This window comes from Pseudorasbora parva, chromosome 24 (genome assembly GCF_024679245.1).
Source record: "Pseudorasbora parva isolate DD20220531a chromosome 24, ASM2467924v1, whole genome shotgun sequence".
NCBI lineage: Eukaryota > Metazoa > Chordata > Actinopteri > Cypriniformes > Gobionidae > Pseudorasbora > Pseudorasbora parva.
The window spans coordinates 4,610,138-4,621,167 of record NC_090195.1 but is presented as its reverse complement, the minus strand read 5'-3'; the positions used below and the strand labels follow the sequence as shown (position 1 = coordinate 4,621,167).

General features: G+C 39.6%; 1 protein-coding gene across 2 annotated transcripts; it reads right to left on the bottom strand.

The window, feature by feature from the left end:
• Positions 1-97: 97 nt before the first annotated feature.
• anks3 (ankyrin repeat and sterile alpha motif domain containing 3) lies at positions 98-10,597 on the bottom strand. Of its 2 annotated transcripts, none has more exons than XM_067434536.1 (16): positions 10,491-10,597; positions 10,001-10,196; positions 8,476-8,674; positions 8,263-8,384; positions 6,994-7,075; positions 6,746-6,863; positions 6,526-6,663; positions 6,299-6,424; positions 5,471-5,583; positions 5,258-5,398; positions 5,028-5,152; positions 4,495-4,636; positions 2,427-2,649; positions 1,585-1,644; positions 1,390-1,485; positions 98-937 (listed from the first exon to the last, which is right to left on the bottom strand). In XM_067434536.1, exons 2-15 carry the CDS (start codon positions 10,177-10,179, stop codon positions 1,403-1,405), a joined length of 1,851 nt encoding a protein of 616 aa, XP_067290637.1. In that variant the 5' UTR covers positions 10,180-10,196; positions 10,491-10,597; the 3' UTR covers positions 98-937; positions 1,390-1,402. The 2 variants fall into 2 exon arrangements, with proteins under 2 accessions (XP_067290637.1, XP_067290638.1); XM_067434537.1 differs by having other exon boundaries at positions 10,001-10,245; positions 10,491-10,578.
• Positions 10,598-11,030: the final 433 nt, after the last annotated feature.

The following is an 11,030-nucleotide window of genomic DNA, read 5'->3' as shown; positions in this document are numbered from 1 at the left end:
ACAACGCTGAAGTTCTGCCATCAGCATTTTTAAATTCTTTCATATTTTCTGCGATGAATCTGAGATGTTTTAAAAGGTCTTGGTCCTCCACTCATGGCTCAGGTAAGCGTCTTCTCTTCAACTGTTCTTCCAAACGGTTTGATGCTCAAGCAAAGACTGCGCTATGTGTTTTACAGATTTAAATGCTTTATTCACAGACTCAATTTATGTACATTATGACATAATTACAAAACAGACTTTGTTTACATAATTGAGAAATGACAAGCTGATTTACATTAAAAAAATGATCATATAAAATTGATATTCAGAGTATTTTTACATGTTTTAAAGACAAGCTCTTAAAATATAAAACTGACAGTAGCTCCACCAGTACGACCCTAACCCTGTGTGGCTGTGGCCTTATTCATGAAACACCAGAACAATTCATTTCTGTTTCTGTTTTAAATATGGCAGATTTTGAGTGTATTTAGAGCATACGTAGGATTTAAGAGAATAAGATTTGACAAACAATTGAGAGTAAAGATCATCTGAGGTTTGATTTATGAAAAAAGATTTTAAATAGTCATAAAACAAATCTAATCAAGAGGTTTGATTGGTTGTACAGCGATAAACAGTATCTGTGTTTTCAGTGTCCACATGTTTCTGTGGTATACACGCTGAATTCCTGACAGGCAGTTCAAAATCTCTGGCTCCGCCCTGTCCGAAACAGCTCTGTCTGTGATTGGCCAGTTCTCATGGAGCACAGGCGAGAGTCTCTCTTCACCTGTTTGTCGTTTTTGGCCGCCCTGCCGTCATCTGTGCAGCTCGTTCGGCCTGTCGTCTCCATCTGATCTCGTCACACAGGGCCGACACGAGTGGTTCTCTCTGGCCCGTCGCTGAGGCCGCTTGTGTGTTCAGGGTGGTTTTTCACCCTCCGTCGGTAAAGGATAACTGTGTCCTGCAAGGATAAACGGATCAGATTCAGAAAGAAATCTAGAAGTAATGTTTTTGAAAGAAGTCTATGTTCAATGCTGACTTTATTTGATCATTTTTAAAAATATATATTTTTACAATTCAAAAGAACTGTTGTAATGTATTCCTGTGATCAAAGCTGAATTTTCAGCATCATTACTCCAGTCTTCAGTGTCACATGATCCTTCAGAAATCATTCTGATATGATGACGCTCAAGAAACATTTCTGATTATTATCAATGATGAAAACATTTTCTTTGATCCAAAATAGCATTTCTTGATCTTGTAGGAATACGATCAAAACTGTTTGTGTACACTTAGCCCATAGACTCCCAGTGTTTTACTGTGTGTGTGTGTGTGTGTGTGTGTGTGTGTGTGTGTGTGTGTGTGTGTGTGTGTGTGTGTGTGTGTGTGTGTGTGTGTGTGTGAGAAACTGACCTGTTGGCAGCCACTAGGATTCTTCCCAGTTGTGTGAGCTTTTCTCTGACGCGCTCAGACGCTGGAGACTGTGGAGGACTTCCTTCAGACTGTCAGCTGGACAAAGACACAATATGAATTCACATGCACGTGCAGGAAACACACACACACACACACACACACACACACACACACACACTGAAGCAGAAGTCTTACCGAGCTCTGCCATATGAGAGTCCATGTTAGAGAGCAGCTGAGAGCACATCAAGCCGTCACCTACGACAGACAAACATCACAGCAGATATTAAAACAGCTGAGGTCTGGAAGATCAGTTCATCACCACAGCCTGAAAGACGACTTCTGTTTCCATCCAGAGATCAACAGTCTGCTCACCAATAATAACACTTAAATCTCTACAGAAATACAAATGGTCACTATCCAACTAACACAATTACTGATTAATAGTTCGTAAGGTAGTTGTTAAGGTCATGCAGAATAAGGCATTAATATGTGCTTTATAAATACTAATAAAGTAAAAACCCGAAAGTTAATAGAGAGAACTGGACCCTGAACTTAAGTGCTACCAAAAGATTATAGCCATAATGACAACTTAAGTTAATATTGTCTTTATTGTGCAATTTATTATTATTAAAAGTTGTTTTTTTTTGTAAGCAAAACCCCCAATGATTTTTTCTTTTTTATAATTTGCAAAATAATCAACTAAATAAAGGTTTTTCAAGAAACTCTTGCAGGCAATTACAAACATATATCAATATATATTTATAAATAAATATTTTAAGAAATTCTTAGTAGTTTATGTATTCCCAGAATGCATTGCAAATAATGCAATCTACACACAAATATATTATAAAAATGTCATTGAAACCACACCAAATTGTATCATAAGAATATTTGCATGCTTCATAATCCACAAATTGGTGTGGTTTCAATTACATTTTACAATATATTTCCGTGTAGATTGCATTATTTGCAATGCATTCTGGGAATACATATATTTATATCTAGACTCAGTGAAAGCGCTGGTGGGTTCTGCACACCTTTCCCCGCCGCTCGAGCGTCGTCCTGCGTGAGCTGTGTGTGTGTGTTGCGTAGAGCGTGCAGTTTCCCGCTTAGCGTCTGAACGCGCTTGGCATTCTCCTGCAGCTCTGCCTGAACGCTCTTCCACGCCATCTTCTCCTCCATCAGACATCCCTCCATCACGGCACGCAGCTCCTTCTCCTGAGACACCTGAGCCTGTAGAGACTCCACCTCCACGCAGCGCTACACACACACACACACACACACACACACGTATATTTATAAGCCAAAACAGGAAGTAAAGAAAGGCTGAGGAGAACCACACAGTAACTAAAGCTATCTTTATATGCAGTTATTACGTGGTAAATTTATGGCTATGTTTGCCACAAATTGTTGCCAGAACAACATTTTTTACAGTTTTATCCTTTGATCTCATCGTGTTTTAATGGACACATTTTATAGCATGTTGTGTGTTTTACTGTGACCTGTTACACAACTAAATGAATATAAAGTACTTATGCTCTGATATTTTATTAGTTTAAAGGCTGTTAAAACCTTATGAACAACATGTTTACGAATCGACCTGCTTACATTTAACAATTATTATAACATTACTTTGTGAAACAGGTTAAGTAGGTGAGGTTCACTTATCACTCTGTGTACATTCATCATAGACACATATTTTTGACACATTGTTGATGTTACGGTGCGTCTAAGGCAAACTAGGTGCAAATTACAAGATTATTCTACTTCTCTTCCCTGAGCCCTAAATGCTCTGTGTGCAAATGAGCTGTGTGAAGTAAAGATCATGCCAGTGTTGTTTTATAGTAATAGAAAATAAGTATTTTGAATGAGCATTTATTGTTATATTTTAAAGGTGCAGTATGTAATATTGACTAGTGGTTGAAATGGGTACTGCAATCCAAATTCAAAATATTGGAGATTTGTTTCCCCCCCGCCCCCTCCTCCTCCTCCTCCTCCTCCTACTCAGACTTTTTCAATTGACAATGGAAGGCGGAGTGTAAGCTGATAAGCTGATTTATCCGTGTTTTAATCAAGTGGCAACCTCCGGCGATCTCTCTTTAAGCCAATACAAAAGTAATGTAAACTGCAATTCCTCAACTGGCCACTAGGCTCCAGAAGGAGCACAAGACTGCGGAAAACTTTACAGCAGAAAAAAACATGTTTACTGCCTGGTACAAATTGTGGTTTTTGCCTATACGGCTAATTTTGACCTTCATGACAACTGTGAGGGGGGTGAATTTTTTTATAACTCATTCGTTTACGTTATATAAAGCCTTAAAGTTCTGCGTAATTAAGGGCGTGGCCACTTTGATGGTGGATAGCCATTTATCTGCCATCTAAAGTCATTGCGTCACCTAAGCTCCGCCCACATCCCGCCTCTTTGCCCATTTTCTGTTATCCAGGAGTGACACGCGATGACTCGCTCACAAGATGGCGACGCCCAGCTCGCCCCTGTTTTACGCTTCAGAACGGCTGATCGGAATCCTATGGTTGACGTCACGGACACTATGTCCATAATTATTTTACACTCTATGGTTTTAATATGCTTCTAGTCAAAGAGCTTTTTTTTTTTTTTTTGGGGGGGGGGGGGGGGGGGTAGAATCTGTGATCTCTGTCCTAGTTTGTTTCCGTGGCTGCCCTATGTATTGTTTTGCACCATCTGGCAACCTGTAGTGTTGTAATCCTATTGGGTGAAATGTAAGTGGGCGGGATCACAGACAAAAACAGACATTCCGACACGGAATGCACATTTAAAAGTAGAATAACTGTAACTTTGTTTTTCAGAGAAACAAGTATTTAAACTTAGCATGCTTACTAATTTTAGTTTGTTTTAATCATTTTTTTTGTGCTTTTGTCAGTTTTTTTTTTTTTCATATTTAGCTTTAATTTATATTAATTTCAGTACTATAATTTCAACTTATTTATATATTTTTTTCTGTTAGTTGCCAAGGCAACATTTCAGTTTTACTTATATTTAAATTTATCTGAGCTTTATTTAAACTATTTTTAGTTTTAGATAGCAATAACAATGGATCATGTGACTGGAAGTCATGCAGCCAGTACCTTATGAAGCTGAATGGCCATTTCCTGCATCTCAGCCTCCAGTTGGTCGGCGTACGCCTGCTCTAACGCATCACTGGGCGGCCGGGCGTTACTGTGCCAACGGGCTATTGCTGATGTCATCTTCCTCTTAGGACCAAATAGACTATAAAGAGAGAAGCACAACTAGTAAAGTTAAATAAAATTATATTTTTTATTAAATAAAAATGAATCTAAATAAAATAATAAAAATAAACCAGATAATTTTTTTATTTAATACAATTAATTTAATAAAATGAAATTAAAGGCAGTACATTTTTAATAAAAAACAAAATAATAAAATGAAATATGGATACATTTTTAATACAATAAAGTAATTTTTCTGATTATTTTTTAACAAAACAAACAATACAATAAAGTAAAATATTTTTAATACAATAAATAAAATAGTAAATTTCAAGCAATCCAATTCATTTCCATCCATCCATTCTCTAATCATTTGTCCCATGTAGGATCGTGAGGGTGCTGGAATAAAAAAATAAAAAAGGGAGACTCACGTGATGCCAACTTCTTTGAGGTCATTCTCGGTGAGTGTGAGGAAGATCCTCAGGTCGATGTCTTGCTCCTCCAGCAGGGGGAGGTACTTACTGAACCCGACCTGCTCCAGAAACTCTGCCAGATCCTGTGACATATACACACACACTTTACTGGTGCATCTGAGGTCAGGAACACATTGCCATACAACACACATATGGAAGCGACTAGCAAAATATGCAAACACACACACCTTTGGTCCAGTGTATGAAGGAGGAGGTCCAGAGGAAGCCGGCGTCTCGCGGTAACCTGCGCTGTTATACGGACTCCTGCCTTTGGAGTGCTGGAGTTTGTTGGTTCGACGTGGACAACTCCTCTTAGCCTGATCAGAGTCCTGCAAACATGAACGAGACGTTAAGTGTACAGTTTGTCGGAGATGTTTGTTGTGATGTGTGATGGTTCGGACCTCGTTGCTTTCCAGCGACGCCTCCCTGCTGAGTCCGAGGAGATGAGACAGACCATCACTGCTGCTGCTGCTGCTCCTCATGGTGGGCATGTCATTATCAAAGAACAGCTCATCTGCATAAACAGTGGAAGCAGAATCACATGATGGGCTCTTTCAAACACTCGGCGCAATGCGGCGCCAGGCACAACAAGTGTTAGCGCTAGTTTCAGCCTGAAATCCCTTCGGCCATGGGCGTCTGCTCTGAAAACCAGATGTGTTCAGGAGCAGTGTTGGCCCGTTGCTATTTTGAGGAACTGAAAACAACTGCGCCAACAAAAACCTGGTCTGAAGTCAGTGGTGCAGTATTTTAAGTGTTATTTAAGGAGCCTGTTCGTAATATGCACCTATAGACGGGTCCACAACGCACACACACTCTGTTTATTACACATTATTACGCAGCGGCACACAAACATGCCAAACATTCAAATTAAAATTAATCCTCTCTGGAGAAGTGTTTAGTCTTTCCGCTCACAAATTCCTCCATGTAAATAGTGAATCCACCATGGCTTTTAAAGGGAATGGGAGATCAGACTCTGATTGGTTTATTGCACATTACGCCAAAAACACACCCATGACTCATTAAGAGACGAGGGACAACCCTTTTAGACCATGTGCCTGGTGTGCCAACCGTTTATTCTGTCGTTAAAATAGCAATAGTGGATTCGGACCGACCCTAGTGTACCTGTGCCGTGAGCTTCAGGTCTTGCACTCAGATCATTGCGATTGGGCCCATTATGTTCTTAGCGAATGTATCGGTGAGAATGATTGACCTCTTGCTGAACAGCTCACCTCTACTGCTATTGCTCTGGCCGTCGAGCTCATTGATAGGGGAAGTGACGTCCCGATTGCAGATCCCCTCGCTCTGATCGCCTACTTCTCGGAAGGTCATGTATCCGGGTGGAGCCACAGGAGCCTCTGCAATGACAGAACATCCAATAAATGCAGCCTTGGTGAGGAGGAGACTTCTTTCAAAAACATGAAGAAATCTTTTGAGCACAGATATATTGTGCGAGTACCGTGTTTGGGGCCGACTCTGAAGCGTGCGATTGCTTGAGGGCCGTCGTGAATGCTGGGTCCTCTGGTTCGACCGCGCGCTGAACGAACTCGAGGGCTCGAACTTTCTTCTTCAGAGGAGCTCAACTCCTCATACACAGCTACGGAGAGAGAGTAGGTCGTGTTATTCCCTGAGTGTATGATAAAAAAAGGAAATTGCAAATGCTTAGGTGTGTGACTGACATGATTTGGCTCTCATGACGTGCATGTCGATGAGGCTGGCGATTTTGGTGTGTCCGTATAACATAGCCAGAGCTCTCGCCGTTTCTCCCTTAACGTTCCTCTCCTCCGTTCGTACGCCCTGAACCATACGCAGAGTCAAAAATACATGCAACTTTACTAATAGATGCATTGAGTTTTCTTCATCAGACTAATGCACATTTAAAATGATGTTTTTTTTATTTGAAATATTATAGTAAAGTCACACTTGCATGGTTGAGGAAGTACTGAACGATGATTTCATGGCCGGACGCTGCGGCTTCCATGAGCGGTGTAAATCCTGACAGCGGCTCTCTGTGAGGACACAGGTCAAAGATTGAATGGCTCTTAAAAGGACACGTGTTCACTGAGAGTGAAGTATTGTTAATGTATGAACTGTATTTGTGTCATGTTTGAAATGTTAATGGATATGACAATGTTGAAATATGTTATTGTTTAGACTTGACAGAATAGATCTGATACGCTGCTGCTGTTCAGAGCAAGTTCGGGACTTCATACTGCCAATACATACAAGACAGACTGCTGTGAGCAAGTTAGACATGCAGCTACTTTACAAAATAACGTACATTAAAGGTGCAGTGTGTATATTTTAGCGGCATCTAGTGGTGAGGTTGTGAATAACCCACTGCTCACTCCTTCCTTTCAATAGAGGAGCTACGGTGGCTGACACAGGACAAAGATGTCATCATCTGAGAGAGCAGAGAGTGACTAGCGCTCTGTAGAGAAGTTTGTCCCTTTAGGGCTACTGTAGAAACATGACGGCGCAAAATGGCAACTTCACTGTAAGGGAATCCGCGGTGTGTGTAGATAGAAACGTCTCATTCTCAGGTAATAAAAACATAACGGTTCGCCATGTCAGGTGTTTATACACCACTGAAAACATAGTTATGGATATTATATTGCATTTCTGTCAATAGATCCTCATAAATACTACACACTGCACGTTTAATTACCCGTAGCAGATCTATACAGGTGGAGCTGGGGAAGGTGGAGGGTTTTTAAAAGCATGCTGCCCTGCTACAGCAAATGTTGACCAAGTATTTGAAGGTTAAAGCGGCGAGCTTATTAGCTAATGATGCTGCAGGAACCAATCAGCTGTGTCCTACAGAGAATGATGCGATTGCAAGCAGACTGAGTAAAGGAGCTTTCAGTCTGCTCCATCTAGGTTCATGACAAGCCTTTGTATTGTTGTAAATGCAGCAAATCAGCATATTAGAATGATTTCTATTGCCTAAAGCTATGGTTTAGATCAAGATACTGATGATATCTCCTTCAATTTATTCATCATATCGGAACTGGAAAGTCAATGTCTAAGGCACACTGCAGTGTAGGATTTTAAAATGTCCCATACATTTAGAAAATGTGCATATTATGCAAAGTATACATACAGCATTATTGTGTGCTATTCTGAACACCGCCCGAGTGTGTAAGAAAGAATATTTGCTAGTAGGTTTGTATTAATGCATGCGACTGTTACTCACTTGATATTTGCATTGGCGTGATGCTCTAATAAGAATTTGACCATCTGCTGATGTCCAGTAGCCGTGCTGTACAACAAAGCCGTCCATCCTCGCACATCCTTACATTCAAGCTGCGCTCCTTGCTGTAGAGAGAGAAAGTTTCATCCAGTATTGGAGTTTTTTGGGGGAAAGAAACTGCTTGATTCAAATAGCAAATGTTAACGTGCCTCTGACCTGCAGCAGGAAGTAGGCGATGCTCTCGTTCCCACAGCTGGCGGCGAGCATCAGGGGTGTGAGTCCTTTAGACGTGGTGGAGTTGACACTGACGCCCGCCTCCAGCAGAAGGTTCACGATGCTATCGTGACCGATGTACGCCGCGTACATCAGAGGAGTCCAACCACCGATGTTCTTCCCGTCCAGATCCACCTCTCTCCTGGAATCACATTCGGGTGAGGAAAGTGAGATTTTGTAAATAAGTCTTTTTGTTGCATTTAGTAATGCAATGAGTTTATTAGCAACACTTCAGAGTTTAAAAATACTACTTCCAACTGATATACATTACTTGTTCATTCATTTTACAAAGAGGTAGCTTGAATGACTCTGGTCCCAACAAATAGAATATGGAAATAACTTTTACTGAACCTTCTGATCTTATGAGGGGGAAAAGTTTTTTTTTTTGTCTTCTTTTTTTTTTCCTGTGCAAATGTCTAAAGATTCTTAAATCAACATGCACTGGATATACAAAATCACAAAATATGAAGACTTTGCAAATGAAGTGATTATGATTAAAACAACAAATATCTTCCAATGGGCTCAGAAAAATCTACTAAAATTAAAGGAAGTTTTCTTAACTCATTGACAGATATTTGTTCTTGTTCAATTTTTTTAAGACTTTATTTAACATTTGCATCTCAAGTAAATCTAATATGAAGTCAAAATGTCCTTTGGGTTACTTTGACCCGAAATGATTATTATTTTATTATTTTAAAATGTAATGTTCATCTGAGTGGATCTTAGGACTTTTTTTAATCACACTTAAACAACAAATACAGAAAAAAAAATTCTGGATCTGAGGAGTTTATTTGGTTGAAATAAAAAAAAAGTAATAAATCAGTCCTTTGCAGATCAATTCAACCTCCTTACGAATGAATGGAATGCTTCAGAATACATAGGGAAAATTGGAAAAAGCTCAAAATTAAAAGTAACCTTTGCCAACAAAATTATTTTATAATTTCTACATGTGTATCTGAAGAGATAAACTCAAGAACTGACTTTAGAACCCAGTGGAACAGCTCATTTGCTCATAGAGCTATAAGGTCATCTAGTGGCAAGAGTCATGAGATATCATGTTATATATATATATAACTAAATATTTATGTTTCCACAAGAGGTAAGCAAAGATGTGAGATATTCTGAGCTGAATTTAAAGGGTTATGCATGAAATGTAAAGGATATTCAAGAATGTGAAGAATGTGCATGGATAAATAATTTATAAAAAAGATTTATCAATTTGGATTTGAAACATGATAACGTGCATTGATCTATTATGCATTATTTGTGTGAACCGTATAGATTCTCAAATTGTTAGTATAACCATTATTGTTAGTATAAAATGTGTTGTTTTATTTTTTAACCAAAAGCTAATGTTCACAGAACCTTCAGAGAACCAGAACTATTTCTTTAAAATCTATTTCAAGCACACTGAACAAAAACGGTTAGCTGGGTAACATGCATGAACAGCAAACGTATTCGATGTTACCTGCGGATGCATTCGGCCACCACATCATACTGTCCGATAGAGCAGGCGGTGTGAAGGTCCAGCGGCACGTTCAGCTCCTCAGGGCCGATCAGAGCACCTCCACCGCCCGCGAGCCACACGGACAGACTCGAGCCTAACTGGTCCGACTCACTGCTGGCCTCGTCGCTCAGCTCAGACATCCTCCTCTTCAAACGAGCTTTGATATTTACAGTATGTATACATATGATTTGATCTCTCCAAAAAATCTGCACCGGAATAACATTCCGTTATGTTGTCTCAGACATTTAAAGGGCTATTGTGCATACATCAAAAACTCAATTATGCCATCTCATACACACTCATATAATGTTTATGGCATGGTTATGATGCTGATAGTTAGTTACAAAAAGTTATAAATATGAAGACGGCAACTTTTTACAACAACAGTTAATACCATAAACGCATAGCCCAGAAACTAAATAAAGCACCCGACAAATACAAGCGTACAAACCTTAAAATAATTAAAACTTGCAATTCAAAGTTTTCGCAACAGCAGCGGCAACTCAAAGGAAGTTTTGTGTTCCAACCGGGGAGTGTTGTTGAATATCTCGAAGGGAGCACACAGGGAGTTGTAGTCTTTTGTTTGTTTCCCATAATACAATATGAACGGCAAGTGCGCAATGTAGGACTACATATCCTACGCGCCTCTGCTCCAGCGCTGCTATATTACGTGCCTGACGACTTCAAACAGCAACACGTTTGTTGATCACTTGCACAGGAATTTTTTACACATAAAATGAATGGTTTGTTTTCAGGAAAAGCGTTCACAGGAGGTGAAATAACGCACTTAAATTATTTGCTGACAAGCTGACATTTCTAATGTAAGGCTTTTAAATACGTTGCCATAGCATCTACATCGTCAACACGCTGCCACCGACATAATAGTATATGGTAAAGAAAAAGGGTGCATATATTAAATTATATCAAGTATATTATAATAAATATATAACAATAAAATGTGCACACAGTGAGCATACCTTTGCTTGTGAAG